We start from the raw sequence: 18,992 nt of genomic DNA, 5'->3' as shown, positions 1-18,992 counted from the left end.
TATATGTTCTCTTTCAAATGAGCGTTTGATTGTGATTTTCAAATGAGCGTTTGATTGCTATTAACTCTGAAACCACTGAGTAGATTGTGATGTGTTACACACTGTCATTTTTTCCAGGCAGATTTTAGGCTAATTATCCCGATCTGTCATCAAGGAGCCGTGGGGCAGATTTATTAAGCTCGGAGATGTGATAAAGTACAGTAGCTGGTACTTTATCACCGGCCAATCAGCCCCTAACTCGACTTTCAAATCCAGCCTGTAACAACGGTAAGGTGATGATTGGCCAGTGATAAAGTACCAGTCACTTAATAACACCACGGAGCTCAATAAACTGCCCCTGTGTGTGGGGCTCTGCAGGCAAGGCTCTCGTGCATTGCTCAGGGCAGGTCTGCAGCGACAGGTGTATGCTTCTCCACAGTGGCTGAATATCACGTGTACTGTGATACTTATTCGTACCTAAGCATTTAATTAATACTGTGTATTAATTACAAACTTAAGCCAAAAAGCTAGAAGTCATATACTGCAACAGACTTCCATTATCACCGGCTTCCACCCGAGCAGCTAATGTGACGGGTTGGGTGTATGTAATTATACTGATAGATATATAGATATAATTATAGCCTTCATGTGCTAAAATGGACATGATTGCATCGCATGGGTGTTGAAATACTCTTGAGTGCCTGCCAAATATCCTGTTTCTCAAGGTTTTTCCTTTTATAAAGACCAGGGACACATTCCCTATGTTGCTTCTCTTACCAGTAATAGCCGCTTCAGCTATGATTAAGGAAATAAGTGATTAGAAACCGTCCAGTCTAGTTACTGGCACAGACGTCATGATGACCCCTTTCTAAACTGTTAAAAGAACTCCACCGGAAATAGGAGTTTGAAACGTTTTCAGTTGCCTGTGTGCAAACTTTAGAAGAGGCTCATATTCTGTATTTCTTGATCATCCAGCAGGGGACACTGGCGTTCACTCTGGGTTTAGAGTAGGGAATGCTGGGAGCCGGACACTGGATGTTTATTGCGTTGAGGTCATGCTTTCATAAGATCGAGTTGGTTAACGTGTTTCTGTACTTGTGTAGATGATATTTTGGTATAGTATGGATGTGACCCATTCTGTCTTGTTTGATAGGTTCAAGACTCATTGCAGGCAATGGGAAGTAGCGCAGATAGTTGTGACAGCGAAACAACGGTAACCTCTATAGGAGAAGACCTACGAACGCCACTTGCGCTTGACCAAAGGGAATCCATTGACTTTGACATCGAAGATGAGTTCTTAACGCCGGTTGGCATAGAAAGAGGGGTGTTTTTTGGGGAAAAAGAATTAACTCTAGACATTAAGTCAGAAAGCCAAATCAATGAGGGCCGTTCTAGCGAGAACCTTAACTTGGTCTTAGACCATACTCAGGACATCAGCGAAGAAGAGTCTGAATTACAGCAGGAATGTACGGCCGATAGTGAATTGGAGACCACCAGTGAATATGAAGCCATTCCTTATACCACTCATCATATTATAGAGATGGACAGCTTTCCAGATTATGATCGCTATTCTGGTTTGGGTAGTGCAGATTCCCGTTCTCTGGATCGGGTTAATGTGGCATTACGGAGGGCACAAAAGAAAGTATGCGGTTCCTCTCAAGTTGGAGGAAGTAGAGCCGGTCGCAGTAGCATCACCTCAAAAGACCTATTGAAACGAAGACACAAGTTCTCCAACTCCGGTTACCCACTCAGAAGGACTCAGTCGCTGCCCTCGGCACTGCTAAACCCAGTGAGAGTGGTGTCCAAAGTAAACATTGTCTTAAATTCCGGCAAAGCAACTGTGTGCAGCCCTCCTTCGTTTTCCTACAAGTATACACCGGAGGAGGAGGAGGAAGACTGTACAGAACAAACAGAGGAAGCTAATGCTACCAGTAAATATACAGTTATCAGGCCTCCTGCAACCGACACAAAAGATGTCCAGAAAAGTGCTCTGGGACAATTGGCAGAAGAGCAAAGCCACAGACCCCAGTCGTCCTGTTATGTGCATGCTCCATCACATCGGTCCCATTCCTCCTGCTCCCTCCATTCCCTACAGTCTGACTGGCACGACAGGCCGCTGTGTGAACATGCACGAACTTGGAGCACGCACAGCGTTCCTAACTTTTCCGGCGCGTCCTGTGGTTCTATGATGTCCCCGTTCTCCTGTCCACTTAATCAGCGATTTGCCTATGGAACGCTTAACCGATCGTGTTCTGGATGTTCCCTACATATAAGCTCTCCCCCATCCACTACTGAAATGCAGCTGCGCCGAGTACTACACGATATCCGAAGCTCCCTGCAAAATCTTTCACAGGTAATGTACAGTAGGATCGAAAGTGTTACTAGAAGGCAACAATGGCTTTGTAGTACAGGTTGAGTATCCCTTATCCGAAATGCTCGGGACCACAAGCATTTTGGATAAGGGATTTTTCTGGTTTTTGGAATATTTTTTTTAAATATACTTACCTCGTTCCACGGTGTACCCCAGCATCCACGGCGGCCTTCAGGCTCCTTTTCAGCGGTCCCAGTGGTGCATTGTGCGAAATTGCAGGCGCGCCGCTGACGTCACCGGCGCAATGCACACCTGGGACCGGAGATGCCGCTGAAGAGGATCCTGAAGCCCGCCACGGACGCCGGGGGGACGTGGTAAATATGAAGTGGGGGTAGGGTGCCAAAACAATCAAAAAAACTAAATATTCTGAAAAACCACTTTTTTGGGAATGTTTCGGTTTTTGGATATACGGATACGGGATACTGTACCTGTATACATTTTGTCAGGCGCAACACTGCTGAACAACCACATACAGTGGGGATAGTAAATTGCTCTACTGAAAAAAGAGGGTGGGAGAATGTGATCTAGTGATCAGAAAGGAGCAGTTTTAGTGTAGAAGAAAGTAAATGGGAGGTAGTGACAGTAGTCGGGGTGTACAAGTAGCCTCTAGTGTAGAAGATCTTTTTAAGAACTTCTAAAGGTTCAAGTTTGTTGGAGAGCCTGATCATATATTGATAGTTGGGAACAGCATGGAATGGGTTTTGGAAAGAAGTGTGTATCCGAGAGAGAACTTCTGATTCTGGGATGAGGGGCTGCCGATCTCTCGAATACAGGTGTTCTCAAACTCGGTCCTCAAGACCTAACACAGTTCACGTTTTCCAGGTCACCCCACAGGTGCATTCATTACTCATTGACACATTTTAAAAGATCCACAGGTGGAGCTAATTATTTCACTTGTGATCCTGTGAGACCTGCAAAATATGGACTGCGTGTGGTCCTGAGGACCAAGTTTGAGATCCTGAGCTCTAATATCCAAAAAAGAAAGGGTGGAAAGAATTCCGCAGGAATCGCTGTTTTAACCAGCTAAAAATTCGCTAAATCTTAATGTTATTATAATTTACATGAAGACCTAGGAACATACATACATACATACATACATACATACATACATACATACATACATACATACATACATACATACATAGATGTCCAAATTGTTAACCTATTTAGAAACAAAACAACAAAAAAAACAAAACGAAATATACTTATCGGATAACAGATCTATGGATACTGGAGACCCGACCTGTACAACTCTTACTATGCTCTCCATTTCCAAGTCTCAAAGTACATAAGAAATAAATCTGATAAAAGGCCCAATACAGTAGTTGCCAAATCAGATCAGAGATACTGCGCTGGGTGTTACAGGTTTTATTTAACTTGCAAACTGCCTTCTATCTTTTCTTAGCATCCTGTAATGCGGGGAAATGACGTGATAGCTGGTGCGTATGGTACCCAGAGATCGTCCATCCTCTCTCTTTATGAAGTGAGTTCTTCCATGCCCAGGGTTACAAATTTTATTTTTTATTTTTTTGGATGTTTGTCTTTGTTGGTAAATAAAATTTAAAAAATCCTTTTTATTCCCCCCCAGAATACGTTCCAGGAGCTCCAAATAATGAGAAGAAGCTTAAATCTGTTCCGCTCACAAATGATGGACTTGGAGCTAAACATGTTGCGGCAGCAGACCATGGTTTATCAGCACCTGACGGAAGATGAGAGGTAAGTAGGATGTTTCTCGAGTAGGCAAAGGCCTTGGCGGTTGTGTAATACATTTTTAAATCTTTGCACAAAATAGTTTACGTTTAAATCCGGGATATTTAACTTATCCGACTGTATATTTGCATATTGAACTTCAACAGTGTTAGCGGTATCTTGACCGGGGCGTCTGTACGTGTTACATATGGCACCCATGAGTCGCAAGTTACTTCATGTGCCGCAAGTAAGATCAGATAGCTGCTACAGATATTATTTGGGGGGTGGGAGAAACCGAAGAGGACACTGGTGGAGATTCTCTAAGAATCTCCGCCGCCCATCGCATTTATAATTATCGCATATGTTCTAACATATGCGATAATTATAGCAAAGGACAGCTCTTGCGTTAAGAGCTGTCCTTTGCGGTGAGAGTCGCCAGGTCCCGGCGGCTCCCCCCTCCCTCACACACCCGGCACTGCTGCTGCTGCTGCGCCGGGCTCTCCTCCTCCCTGCACCCGGAAGAGGATCAGTGCAGGGAGGAGGTCACAGGTGAGGGGGGAGGGGGCAATGCGGGGCGGCAGGGGTCTGTGCGGGGCGGCGGTGGGATGCGGTAGAAGCCCATTGGCTTCTATGGGGCATCGCCAGATTTTTTTGGCGATGCCACGTTAACCCGGCGGGGGATGCTTACAGCATCCCAAAATGCTGTAAAAACCCCGATAACAGGATTTTTACAGCATTTCTTGCTTAGAGAATCTCCCCCATTGTGTCGTATGTTTTGCTAAATTTTGACAGCTGTCTACCATCTATTCTGGAGATGGTATAGTGGGGTTCTATTGCTGCAGCATCTTAACCAGTCGGGTGACTGAGTGAGACAACTCCTGTACCTATATATCCTAAAGTGGAAATGAAGTCTAGATGTGGGAGGAGTAAATTTAATTGCCCCCTATCCTCTCTTGTGGGTACCCATATTTGAGATATTGGACGTCCCCTGTTTAGAATGATTTGGCTCCGTATGACCACCAGACCATAATACTGTACAGTACAGAAAACCTTCAGCAGCCTAGGAATGGGGTACGAGTGCTGTAGTGCCCAGATCTTCCATGTCCTGGCTTCTAGAGTCAATGGGGGCCTCATTTGAAAGAGGATCATTTTAATTTGAAACTGTGTAGTTCACCGATTTCTGATGTTTGGGTAGAGTAGATTGATACTAAAGCAAGGATAAAACACCGTATTGGTTGTGCTTAGGAAAAAGAAAAACACACGGTACTTGTTTCCTATCTGGGCGCCCGCTACGTTAATTGCGCACCATGCTATTCTCCGTATAAAAATCGCATCGCATCGGATACCACAAATGCACATACACGATATTGAACGATGCGATGCGATCCGATTTCGTTCCCGCTTTTATGGTTGGCCCATAGGATATATAGGAAACCCCCCCTGATGGTTTAAAATGCGCCTCCATTGTTAACGCCACCCCAGTATTGACGTGAACCCGAAGCGTGGCGAGCGGCGGCGGTACGCGTCCTCCGACTTTTTCATACCCCCACTATCCACGTCGGCGTGGAGTTGAGAATAGAATAGTGTGGCGAGCGCAGCGAGCCACCGAGCCCGAAGCGTGGCGAGCGCACGCGGATACTTCACAGGTATCCGTGTCCCCTCGCGGGCTTCACAGGTATCCGCGTCCCCTCGCGGGGCGCGCTGCGCTCGCCACGCTTCGGGCTCGGTGGCTCGCTGCGCTCGCCACACTATTCTATTCTCAACTCCACGCCGACGTGGATAGTGGGGGTATGAAAAGGTCGGAGGACGCGTACCGCCGCCCCTCGCGGGGCTCGCTGCGCACGCCACGCTTCGGGTTGACGTCAATACTGGGGTGGCGTTAACAATGGAGGCGCATTTTAAACCATCAGGGGGGGGGTTTCCTATACAAATCGTGGGTTTGCGGGGTTATTACATTGAAATCAATGTAAAATCGGGTCTCAGGGACCATTTAACATTGATTCCAATGTAAAAATCGGGGTTGATCGCGTCACCGCATGCGATGCGATCCGATTTAAAATGAAATCGGATCGGATAGCATCGTATGCCATCGTACATCATCGAGTACCGAATGCGATGCGATTTCACTACAGTGCCGTACGTTGAAAACCTGGGCGCCCAGATAGGAAACAAGTACCAAACACACTTGCTTTTACCATGTCGGGAGCTATAAGCAAACCAATAATCCCCAAAAATGCAAACTTCCATAAAAAGCCAAGGTATAATCTGTGCATGAATCTATCTATATCGGATATTGATGTACTGGGACCAAGCCCCATAAGTGCCACAAACTGGCTTGTTTTACAAAGGGGTGAGATTAGGCAGGGACACGAGATTTTATCCTAGGAAAGATGCAAATTGTTTAATTCAAATGAACGTTGATTGAGCAAATTCATGTAATCTTTGCACGCGACTGTCAAAGTAATTAATGCGTCTCCTATGGTTTGCTAGACAAATCAATGCAGCCTTTTGTTCACACCTCTGTCATATCCTTGCTATCCACGTAAAGGTTAAAAATAGCCTTTAAATAAAGGAGTATTGTGATCACGCACAATTATAAGCCATCACGTTAAGAATTTACCGATGTGACCTCTCTTTTTTTTTGGGGGGGGGGGTTTAAAAAAAAAAAAGTTGAGCTACTTTGAAACCTATCCAAACTAGTCCACGTAGCAGGGATTTTTCTGATTGGCTTGGTGTCGGGTCAGATATCGCGTCATTCCTATCATGACCGAATCTTTCTGTTTTTCAGGTATGAAGCCGATCAGCTGCAAGGACTGCGGAACTCTGTGCGGATGGAACTACAGGAGTTAGAGCTCCAGTTAGATGAACGACTGCTGACGCTTGAGGACCAGCTTCGCAGTTTTCACGTCTCCTCTCCCTACCAACGCCAGGCAGCAATGGTACGATTTGGGAACAGTGTTACGGCAGTTTGCCCGTTATCCTCTGTAAATCTGATTGCCTGAAATACAAATCTTTTGCATTTACAATGACCTACAAGTAGTAACTTGTAAACGTTTCTCCTCTCTGTGTAGGGAATGTACGCAGGCAGAGCAGGCGCAGATGGACTGATGTTCTCCTCTCCTTTGAATGTCATTGAACCAGTAAGATGATTTAGATAAGATGCTTTGATACTATTAAGTAGTATAGGGTCACTAGGTCGACACATATTATGACGACGTGCGTTGGGTTGACCAGTAAAGATTGTCACGTGTAGGTCAACATGGCTAAGGTGACATGGTTGGAAGATCGGCAAAAGCATTAGGACGACAATGGCTAGGTTGACCGTCAAACTGTCAACACAAGTTTTTCACGTTTCTCAAGCCATCATGTGCCGACAGTCTGTATATGCCCTACCATCCACTAGGCTGTGGAGGGAGAATAGAGTAGTGTGCTGGGCGTAGCAAGGTGAGCGCAACAATGCACTTGGATAATGTCCATGTCAACATTCGGGACAAGAAGTGACCCATGTTGACCTTGCCAATGGCGAACTAATGCTTGTGTCGACCTATCAGCCCTGATGACCTTGGCCATGTTGACATGTAGTGGTCGACCCAATACATGTCTACCTAATGACCCATACCCAATTAAATATTCGGTAGCCAATGTACTATGAGACCTCACTGTTCTCTTGTGACCCTTAAGATGATCAAATCAAGTGGGTCATTTTTGAAAAGCACATGGCTTGTGTCAACCTGCCTTTAGCTCCAACCGCCATTTATGTGACCAAAGAAGGTGGCAAAATGGGCACTCTGATTATTGAAGCGGCTACACAATTTAATAGCTGAGCAGATTCCACCAACCTTTACCAGGAGAACATTTGTCTTTCACATCGGTCCCTGCACACTTTTCATAGTGTGTCCAACGTGGGTTTCCCTCAGAAGCTGAATAAACCTCTGTGCTAGTCTGGGTTTAGAGTATTGGATGAAAGCGGGAAAAATAGTCTGAGGGAGAACCTGCAAAACAGTGTCTCATGGCAGTAATGCTAACCACTACAACAACTGTGGTGACCGTAAATCTACGAGAACGAGGGCATCTCTTAGAGATAGTGCTGGGATTTTGTCCCAGGTGTATTATCCAGGTGTACTGAAAGAAGTAGCAATTGTAAATATCACCCAATGTTGCCTTGTCACACATGCATACTGACCTTTGATTTCCTCCATAGGTAACGGAGCTGATCCGAGAGCAAACGCACCTAAAATCAGAGTTGAGTCTGGACGATATACGGTTGGAATCTGCAGCAGAAGGCCGTGATTCCGTCTTGTCTCGCGCAGCCTCTGATACGTCGTCTGTGTGCTCTACACCACGTTCTAGAAACAGGAAAGCGCCATCAAATATCTACGACTCTGCTGATAGACCAAAAGACCAAACGCCCCCAAGCAAAGCCGTGTACTGTGCTACTGTAACTCTGACACCAAGCCCTCCTGTCAGAGCCGGGACCAATCAGTCCGCGGAGTCACCGGAGGAATCTGGAAGTGATAAATCCGAGTCGGGTGATAAGAGAGATTCGTCATCTGTGACTGACGGGGGTCCACATTGGAGTCCGGAAGAGAACAAAGAGTTGCAACAAGTCATTCGTGAGGTAGGTCGCATTCTCTTAGACTGGATTCATCCATGTGTGTGAAGACCTTATCCAAACATGGATATTGGAGAACATACTGCATTGTTTTTTGGCTCGTCATGTTTTATCCTTCATTCGATGTTCCGTTAATCCTTTTTTGTACCGTGTACTTATAAAAGTGTGGAGAGAGATAAAGTATTAGCCAATCGGTCCTTACTGTCCTGTTACAGGCTGTGGTCAAAAAATGTCAGGAGCTGATTGGTTGGACCTATCTCTTTCTGCGTTATCGCTCTCTCCAAATGTTGAATTCTTCAGCTGACAGGGGAGATGTATCAACTTCATATAAATTTAGGTGGAATAGTATGGTTTGCGATGGATTTTCTATGCCTACGCACAACTCGGATTAGGCTGTAAACCAGTAATAGGCTTCAGGAAATGAATGAGTACTGATCCGTTATTTGGGAAACAGAATATTTCTTTAAAGCCGCAATAACCCTTAAATGTAAACCCCAAGTTCCTGTAATACCAGCTCTTTGTCCTGGCACAAGGCCTAACCTGCGGATCCTGAGTACATGACTGTTCTAACCGGACAGGGGAACGTTGCTCCTGTAATGTATTGTTCTGACCACTTACTGCTCCTTTAGTTGCCCAGTATAGGTGGACTGGTCTTAACAGCCTCCGTGTTGTTTTGTTTACCTGGAAACAAAAGTACTCTGGGTGACTGAGATGTTGGTGTTTTTTGTGGGTGTTTTTTTTTTTTTTTTAGATTTTTTTTTCCTATGTGTTCAGTAACTATCTCCTTTTATAAGCTGGGTGAGTAGGTGTTTTTATTTGCATGGTTACTGATGTAACATTGTGGAATACAGTTGTTGTTTGTTCCCAACTGCAATCGTGAATCGTAGGTGTCGGAATATATTGGTACATAGTTTTCCTTGTATTAAGCCCCTGATTAGAGTCTTGTCTCACAAGTCATGTGTGTGTGGGGGTGCGTGTGTGACACGGAGGCTGAATACTACTGTTAGTACAATGTGTGTCTCCTTCTAGCATTTATAAACTATGCCCTTAGGGTCTGATGCTCATGTCGGACATTGAGGCTTGAGAAATGTAACTAGTTGGTGGTTAGTAGGTTCACAGAGACCGTAACAATTGACTTTATTTTGTTTAGATTTTGCCTAGAATTTGTTTACTATACAAGGAACACCTTAGGCTTTCCATATCCGTGTAACAAGAGCCTCATGTCCCCGTTACAAAGTTGAAATGCTCTGTTTAGTGGTGTCAGCTTTTATCCTTGCACTTCAGGCTCTCTGGTGTCTGCAGCTGCTCAGCCAACAGAGTCTGTGTGTGGCTGGACTGGCCCATTGACCTTTGGGGCCCTCACGGCACCCAAACAGTTCAAGTTATAAGGATAAGAATGCTTAGGCACAGGGCGACTTAATTAGAACTTTACTCAGTTTGATTATACTATCTGTGCTTAAACAGGGCTAGCACTTAAACCTGTACTGTTTGGGGGCCCTGAAGACTACTTTTGGGAACCACTGGTGTAGTGAAAGCACGATGACCCATTGTAAACAGGGATGTTAGTAAATAGTCCATACTGGGTGCTGTTGACTCTTCTCTGTATCACCTTCACGAACATGTGCAACAGTTAAATAACTGCAATCAGGTCTTTTTATTGGAAAGCAGAATAGTCCCCTATACAATGTCCCCGCAGTTACATATAGCATGCAGTTATATAATGATAATGGCACGTATCCTGCCATTTAAGTAGCTAATAATAATCCTTCAACAGTGCGTACATAGAAAACACAAACACTACATTCAAATATTTCAGTGGCATTTTCCATAGAAGTGTGTGTACTGTGTGCACAGAGAGGTTGCTAAGACAGCAGCTTCACTTATTGACTTTATCTCAGGCACTTCAGGTATTGCTGCTTTGCAAGATGCCAAGCGGAGAGTAGCTTCATGGTAAATGCCTACTGAAGAGACAGTGTGGCATCTTCCCACAAACATTGTCTGTCTCCTCATTTGCTCCTACAATGCCTTTAGGCAATTGTGTTCTTAATACAGCTGCTGTTACTGGTTCATGGGTCAGTAAGAAGCAGAAGAGATCCGCTGTAATTTTTGTAGTTGCTCTATGGGACCAGTTTCAAAACCTTAAACTAGGCGCGTAGTGGGCCTGAGTTGGAGAAGCACTCAGTTGGGGCTTCATGTGCCTGTTGTAGGCATCCAAAGGGAAATCAGAATAATGCCCATCTCATACCCCTTTCTCATCGCTAAGTCTGGTCAGATGCGGGATCTCCAACCGGGCTCGTCACGGCACGTCAGCATCCCGGCAATTACCTGTGTGCGGTGTGAACGGGTATCAGTCACTGAAACATGTTTGTAATTGGGAGGGGGGCAAATTGTGCATTAGCACGTAGGGTTAGTTGGTCATGCACACAGATCAGGCTGCTTTCAGACTTCTTTTGCATTGAAAATCGAGCTGACGCAAATGCGTGCTGATAGTGATACCTCTCAAGCGCAGGTGTACAATGGCGGCCAACATGATGAAGGCGGTTATCCGCATCCATTCGCAAGCATGCAAAGCGGTGATTTGTAGGCAGCTGCCATATGCCGTATGTAGATAACTGATACAGTTCATCTAGCTCTGTCTAGTTGAAGACTAATCATCGATGAACATGTGGCCAGAAGTGGAGACGTGTTTGTAAAGAATGTTTTAGAAAACTAGACTAAATCGATATGCTATGAAAACTAACAACCAGTCTACGTCTTGCTGACAATCTATTGAGTGAAACTTTTCTCCCTGTACTTAGATAAAAGATTCTATTGTTGGAGACATAAGACGAGAAATTGTAAGTGGCCTTCTAGCAGCAGTATCATCTCCAATGAGATCCTTGGATGGAAAAACAGATGGGAGGATTTAAAGGGTAAGTTGTCAAAACTCTGGTGGTTGTGGTGTTTTAGACAAAGGGTGGCCAAACCTTTCCTCGCAATCTACCAAAAGTTCATGTGTCTCAGGCAACCTGTGGCTCTATAGTAGGAATGACTGCAACATGTGTGAAAATGTGACAGTTAGTAATGACTACAGCTGTGCACCAGCTTACAGTAGGTTATTCAAAAAAGTGGATCATTGGTAGATCTCGAAGACCGGTTTGGCCACCCCTTCTTTAGACTGTCCTTTTATAAGTGTCCTGCTTTATCCAATCCGGCACTTCACCGTATAACCTAGGGGTATAAGTCACATCAGGTTAGTGGTTTTAGCCATGGACAATCTGTAACAACCATAGTGGCAGGGTGTCCATTAATCTTCACGCCGTTGATATTTTAAGTTGAAAGTGTAAATTTTACTAAACGCTTGATGATTTATTAACTGGCTTCCCCGTTTTATTATTTATAGACTGGAAGCCACTTGAATCGGTTGAGCTCTTGGCAACCCGTAACAAGAATTTTTGGATAAAGCTGGTTATTATGTCAAGTCTAAAAATCCAGGAGGACCACTTTTGCTGCTGAAATGATCTACTGTTTTTGTCTTTTTTTTTTGGACTGTACTCGTGTGTAGTTTGGGCACCTTGCTTAGCTTTCTGCTACAAGAAAACTGTGGGGGTTTCAACCAATATTTATTTTAAATGACCTGTTCTTTCTATGTCTTTCTTCCATTTTGGCTACTCCGCAAAATGACGTCGCCAGGGGTGAAGTAACTAATGTTTAAAGCGCATCTGTTGAGCTAGAACACTGACCTCCATGAGGTTTAGACTGTGCAATAAGTGATTTAATTCCGAGTTTATACTTAACTTTTTTATTTTTATCCGCCCCCAACTGCGGTGTAGTGCCACTTTAAAACATAACAACCACCTACATGGTGGAAGAGATATAGATTTATATATATATACATTTTTTTTTTTTTTTTGCTTTACCACTTTTTATGTGAACTAATGATGTCGTTGAGGCATATAAGGCACAGTGTGTTGTCTTGCTGGACCTTTTTTTTTTTTTTTTTTTTTTTTTTAATTTGTTCCTTGTGTGGTAGATTTCATATATTTACCTAAAACTACTTTTTAAGTTCTTACACTGAAAGCTGTATAGCCTCATACACAGGATTATTTAAACCTTTTATTCCGTTTCCCTAAGCTCATAACATACTTTGATGTGCCATATTTTAACACTATTTTTTTTTTTCCTATTTTCATACTGTATTGTGTATTTCTCATTGTGATTTTACACATCCTTTCCGATTTTGTGTGTGTCTGTGGTCATGCCATTCCTTTGACACAATCTGTTTTGCTATTAATGTTTATGGCTGGTAGGATAAAACCACCGGGTATGTCTGGGCACATCAGTTGGAACAGAATTATGCTAATTTTGTTAGCGCTGTTGAGCTCGAATCGGAACAATAGTTCAGAATATATAAATGTTGGGGGAAGTCTAAAACTGTGTGTTACTCCGTACACAAGGGCTGATTTCTAAATATATTAATAAAGTATTTATTTTGCATATACATGGACTAGAATGATGTGTTTGCCAGTATACATGGCATGTATCCCCTTCCACAAAGCAAGGATATTCACTAAGGTTCTAGAAGTGCTAGAAGTTCCATATAAGAAATGGAACCTCCAGGGTTATCTCTATTGTATGTTTATTTGCCAAGAGAGGAGGAGAAAAAGAAAACTCGGGGTGGGGGCACCCTTGTATTACAGTTTCTAAAAAGTGTTTATGATACTACATAAAATAAAAATACTTTAATGGTTATACTTTAAGATATATGTTCCTTGTAATTAGACTACAGTGACACAAGTATATGTAAGGCGCCGCAAAAATATTTAAGGGTATGGGGCAGTATTTGCCGCTTAAGAAAGGAAAGGGAGAGACAGGTTTCTCTTTTGTAGTAGGTGATCCTCATTAAGCCTCTAATTTCACCATGGTCCTGGCATAAATATAGTGGGATTTAAATCATAGGATCGTTTTTTGAGAACCTGTGATCTCACCTTAAGGCACACACCCCCCTGTGACCAAGCGCAGACGCGAAACGTACGTCAGGGATTGCCGGACCACGGGGTGCACCCACGTGACCGACCGGCCAGGCAGGAACCCAGACAGGAGGCAGCGAACGGGAGACACATCTGCGGACCCTGCATCAGTACCTCTATAGAGACTGAGCAGGTCCAAAGGTAACCACTGGCTAAGTCCAGTGGATTTTCTTATCATCCATAGTCTCCATTACCGTGCACTAAGTACTTACACATCTATGCACGTTTTTGCATATATGCCGAATTGTCACCACACTGCCCCCTGGTGAGTCCACACGCTAATTACAGCATTATAAATACCAATTACCCACTGTAATACCTGCCTTAAGGTGAGATCACAGGTTCTCAAAAAATGATCCTATGATTTAAATCCCACTATATTTATACCAGGACCATGGTGAAATTAGAGGCTTAATGAGGATCACCTACTACAAAAGAGAAACCTGTCTCTCCCTTTCCTTTCTTAAGCGGCAAATACTGCCCCATATCCTTAAATATTTTTGCGGCGCCTTACATATACTTGTGTCACTGTAGTCTAATTACAAGGAACATATATCTTAAAGTATAACCATTAAAGTATTTTTATTTTATGTAGTATCATAAACACTTTTTAGAAACTGTAATACAAGGGTGCCCCCACCCTGAGTTTTCTTTTTCTCCTCCTCTCTTGGCAAATAAACATATTGCTCTTCTAACTCTGGGGTGCACCACTGACTGTCCTATAACCAGGCACTAATTGGTCAAAGTACCAACAGTGCACTAGGACTTATATACCTTGTCAACCAAGGTCCTAGTCAGTCCTTACAGTTTCTATCCATTACCTATCCCACATACACACCAGTGCGGTTATACTCCAACCTCCCAATTTCCCCTTTTCCCTTCTTGTAAACTTATCTCTATTGTAATAATAATATTACTACAGACACCTCTCTACAACACTGTGGGCGGGATGTATTAATATACATTGCCGGCCTTCGCTTGACAGCCGCCTCGATGCTGCCGCATATGTACTAACATATGCGGCTAGCATCGGGTTGCGGTGACTGAGACCCCTGCGATAACTGTGATCTGCGGGGGTCTCTGTCACATCCCGGCGGCTGCCAGGTTCCCCCTGCGTCTCCTCCTCCCCCCTGCAGCCGGATGTCCTGCCGGCTGTGACACCTGCTGGGGGAGGAGGAGATCAAAGGAGGACGTGAGGGGGGGCGATAGAAGCCTCTGGGTGGCGATACCCTGCCTGGCGAAAACGGGGCGGACGGGTATTGGTACATAGGAAAATGCGGTAAAACCCCCGTTTTACCGCATTTTTCCTTTAGTACATCGCGTCCTGTATTAGAAACAGAATGAAGGAACGAGCAGTGTTGGTGCTGGGGATTGAAAAGAGAGCCATGGACCCCTTTGGGTCCAATATGCTAGTTTCTAATATACATAATTTGAATTGCTGTAGGGTGTGCATCATCATCTTCATCTAAAACTGGGCTGGCTAAACCGGTGTTTAAAGATCAACCAACCGTTCATGTTTTCCAGTCCACCTATGGTTCTGTAGAATGTGTCGTTTAGGAATGAATCTCTCAAAACCTACTAGGCGCTAATAGGCTAATTTATTACTCATCAATCACATACTGATGCTCTACACTTTTTGTTTCAGCTGAAGATATAAAATATACCTGTGGTGGCATGTACGATCTCAATTGTAGAATCAAATACTGTAAAACTGTAAAACACAACATCTGCGGTATTTAGAACTTTGAAAACAGGGCTGATGTGGACAAAACCAACACACAATTCTTCAAGTGATTTATTTTTAATTACCCCAAAAAAAGGTTTGAATTTATTTATTGTCTATTATAAAGCGCACACATATTCCGCAGCGCTTTACAGAGAATATATGAGCATTCACATCCGTCCCTGCCCCGGTGGAGCTTACAATCTATATTCCCTACCAAATGTACTCACACAAACATTCTTTGGTTAATTTTTGTTGGAAGCCAATTTGCTTGCCTGTATATTTTTGGATTGTGTGAGGAAATGGGAGTAAACCCATGCAAGCACGGGGAGAATATACAAACTCCGCACAGTTAGGGCCATCGACATGATCTATGATGTCTCAATGCTGAACATTTTTTTCTTTTTCAAGGTCCACCTCTTGTGTTTTTATATATACATTTATTATGTTTCTTTGTTCTGTTTAGGACTATATCAGTTGTGCGTGCACACTAAATTTTAGAATCATGATTTTTTTTGGGGGGTAATTCAATTTGAAGAATTTTGTGTTGGATTCCTCCGAAAGACGTCCTTACTGAACAAATGTCATGTGTCCACACTACACCTGTCATGGCCCCACTTGGCAATTGGAAAGAAGCACTTAGAGATCTGGTCATTATTGGGAAGCATCATGACCCTGTTGTGAAGCCGCAAGAAGTGTGGTGTCCCCACTTTCTTGAGAACGGGTTTCTGGTCCCCATATCTATGTAAGGAACTTCAGAGCTCAGTCATACATTCGCTATCACAGGTTATGCATCTATTTCGGAATTGTAGCTGATGCTCCAGATTTGGTGCAAGCGTTTTGCCTATTCCACTTTTGATCTTCATGACCTTGACCGAACAGCAAAACTGTGGCAGGGCATGGTGCCACAGGTTGCCTACACACACCTCAACACAATGCATGGAGATTGGCGACTGCCCCGGTTGACTTTATAAACCACAGAAATGGGTCTTCAACTCTACCTTCCAATGAAAAGCGTAAAAAGCCACCCAATTAAACTTTTTTCTCTTTGTGTAATATCTTTGTATTTCAGTGGTTTATTTCTTTGTATTTTCATGATGTCTGTTCTCACGTAGACATCATGATGTCTGTGTTCTCCGGTTATGAACTGTAACACAGTTGTCACCTCCGTTTGGAAAATTAACACTTTTGACCGCTGGGACTTTTGGCACTGAGGTCACCTAATGCAATTGCAAGCAATGCTGGCCAACAGGATTGACTTTGCTATTAACATTCTTTCTCAGGTGATGAGCAATTGCATGAAAGGAAGGAAAAACCCTCAAGAGTTTACGGTAACCTCTGAACCTGTTAGTTGGGTCGAGTGGCTATTATGATGCCATGTCCCCCTCATCTGTCCCCTGTGGCTATTCCACCTCAAGCCTTTAACTTTTGTGCTAAGAAGTAGGCTCTTCAAACTGACTGCAAAACACCTAGATATGCGGGTTGTTGTTTTTTTTAGAACACGTTTTCTCAAATTTCTTTGGACCTCTACCATCTTTAATTCTGTGCACCCCACTCATTGGGGCCGTTCGTCCAAAAATTGTTCAACATTTTGATGAAACCAGTATTGATATTAATGGAATGAATGTTTTTTATTTAATGTTTGACACACACACACACACACACACACACACACACACCCCCTCTACTGGTGGCAGTCTGCTGGGAATGGTAGCACCGCAACAGCTGAAAAACTACGGCAATATGAATTTATGGTACATTTGCAGCTCCATAAAGCCCACTCTATTATACTGTACACCCCCCATCACCTGCCACCACTTCCTATCCCCTTCCCCGATATATATTTCCGATGGCTTCCCTGGATCACTGTCCACTTCTTGGGTCAAGCAATGAAGATGTCACCCACCTAGCGTCTCAAACAGACAAGTGGATTTTTCCCATGACAACTAATCAGGTTGTGTGTATCATGTTATAGTGTGCAATTAAGAAATAATAGGTTGAATCTGATTGATTAATATGAGTAACACCACACATTTTTAGACATTTCAGTGAATCTATCCTTATAGCCGTACGTGTAGGTATAAAAACCCTTATTTTTAACGCAATTAGCTTTCGGACTTACACAGTACTGATACTTTTGGTTAGAGGTGTGCGGATTTGGTTCTCAATCCTTATTGGCAATCCAAAACATTTGACAGCTGATGGCCAATAACATCCAGATTTGGGAACTGCGTAAAACCGAACCCGCACCTCTCTACTTTTGATAGTTAAACAGAAGAACTCACAAATTGGCACCTGGTGTGTGGGGGGAGGGGCATAAGGGAAATCCGCCTCCAGAGGTTACTTAAGGGGGAGGCATGTAGCATGTGCTGCAGTAATAGGCTGAAGGCTGGACTTTGCATCCACCCTTGAGTATTACAATGCCCTCACATATAGGTGGTCCTGTTCCATTTGTCCCTTTTAATCCCTTTTTTAAAATGTAAATGTGACCGCCCAGTTGTGACGTCAGTGGGAGCAGAATGGGCAGTGTGGATTGCATAGTTATTGCCAAGGGGGATTGCATGCTTTGTTGCCATAGGGGGTTCCATGGTCATTGCCAGGGGTTCCATGCTTGTTGCCAGGGGGCAAAATTCATTCTTGCTGCCATAAGGGTTAAATGCTGGTTGCAGGAGGAATACATGCCTGGTGTCGTAGGAGTTAAATGCTCGTTGCCAGGGGGAGAATACATGCTTGCTGCTATAGGCGGTTAAATACTCATTGCCAATTGGGAGATCAGTCTTTTAATTGTGGGGGGATCCGCACCGCAGAGGCGCTTAGTCTCTGACAACAGGGGCGCAGGATCTCTATAATACAGAGACTCTGCGACGCCACTCCCCGCCTTAACTGCAATAAATATTTTAATTGCCATTAAAGTGCTGGCCGCGTTAATGCGTTAACTAGATGAAACTCATTGCATTATGATAAATGGTGCTCTAGCCAATCATTTTTCAAACACAAGACAGTTTGGGGCTTATTTCCTGGAGCACCATTTATCTTCTGCAACGATTTTTATCACTCATTGATAAATGAGGCTCTAAATGTTAGCTTACAAATCTTAAACGGTGCTCCAACAAATTGGCTCCCAACTGTCATTTTTTAGAATGCTACAGTAGCTGATTGGTTGGAGCATCATTTACCCGCAGAAGCACAGTACCCTTTCATCTACGCTGTGGTGACAGGAGCCTATGATCTGTTTAGTCCAATGAGATAAAACCTAAGATCAGTCTATACTCTTGCATGCCGCTAGCCCAGTGGTTCTCAACCTCGGTCTTCAAGGTACAGAATCACAGGTGAAATATTTTGCTCCTGCTGTGATCTTTTAAAATGTGTCCGTTAATAATGAGTGCACCTGTGCACCTGCCAGGAGACCTGGAAAACGTGCACTGTTGGGGGTCCTTTAGGACTGAGGTTGCGAACCACTGCGCTAGCCCATGAAGATCCAGGTCTGAATTTACTAAAGCTTCTTAAACAGACAAGTGTTGCCCAGAGCAACCAATCAGAATTTAGTAATTAATTCATATTGTACACAACGACAATCTTTGTCTATGTTTGTGTTTTTTTTTTTTTTTT

At 43.7% G+C, this 18,992-nt stretch overlaps 1 protein-coding gene across 2 annotated transcripts in view; it reads left to right on the top strand.

Annotated features, from left to right (window-relative positions):
* Positions 1-13,131, top strand: part of ITPRID2 (ITPR interacting domain containing 2) — a 65,728-nt gene extending 52,597 nt beyond the window's left edge. For both annotated transcript variants that reach the window (XM_083154691.1, XM_083154690.1), the window contains exons 12-19: positions 1,133-2,332; positions 3,756-3,833; positions 3,939-4,066; positions 6,828-6,978; positions 7,111-7,179; positions 8,241-8,657; positions 11,450-11,563; positions 12,034-13,131. In XM_083154691.1, the coding sequence (XP_083010817.1) occupies positions 1,133-2,332; positions 3,756-3,833; positions 3,939-4,066; positions 6,828-6,978; positions 7,111-7,179; positions 8,241-8,657; positions 11,450-11,560 (2,154 nt within the window). In that variant the 3' untranslated portion in view covers positions 11,561-11,563; positions 12,034-13,131. The remainder of the gene's footprint in view (positions 1-1,132; positions 2,333-3,755; positions 3,834-3,938; positions 4,067-6,827; positions 6,979-7,110; positions 7,180-8,240; positions 8,658-11,449; positions 11,564-12,033) is intronic.
* The last annotated feature ends 5,861 nt before the right edge of the window (positions 13,132-18,992 follow it).

Source organism: Crinia signifera, chromosome 7 (genome assembly GCF_055691185.1).
Source record: "Crinia signifera chromosome 7, ASM5569118v1, whole genome shotgun sequence".
Lineage (NCBI taxonomy): Eukaryota > Metazoa > Chordata > Amphibia > Anura > Myobatrachidae > Crinia > Crinia signifera.
This window is presented reverse-complemented; position numbering and strand designations above follow the sequence as displayed.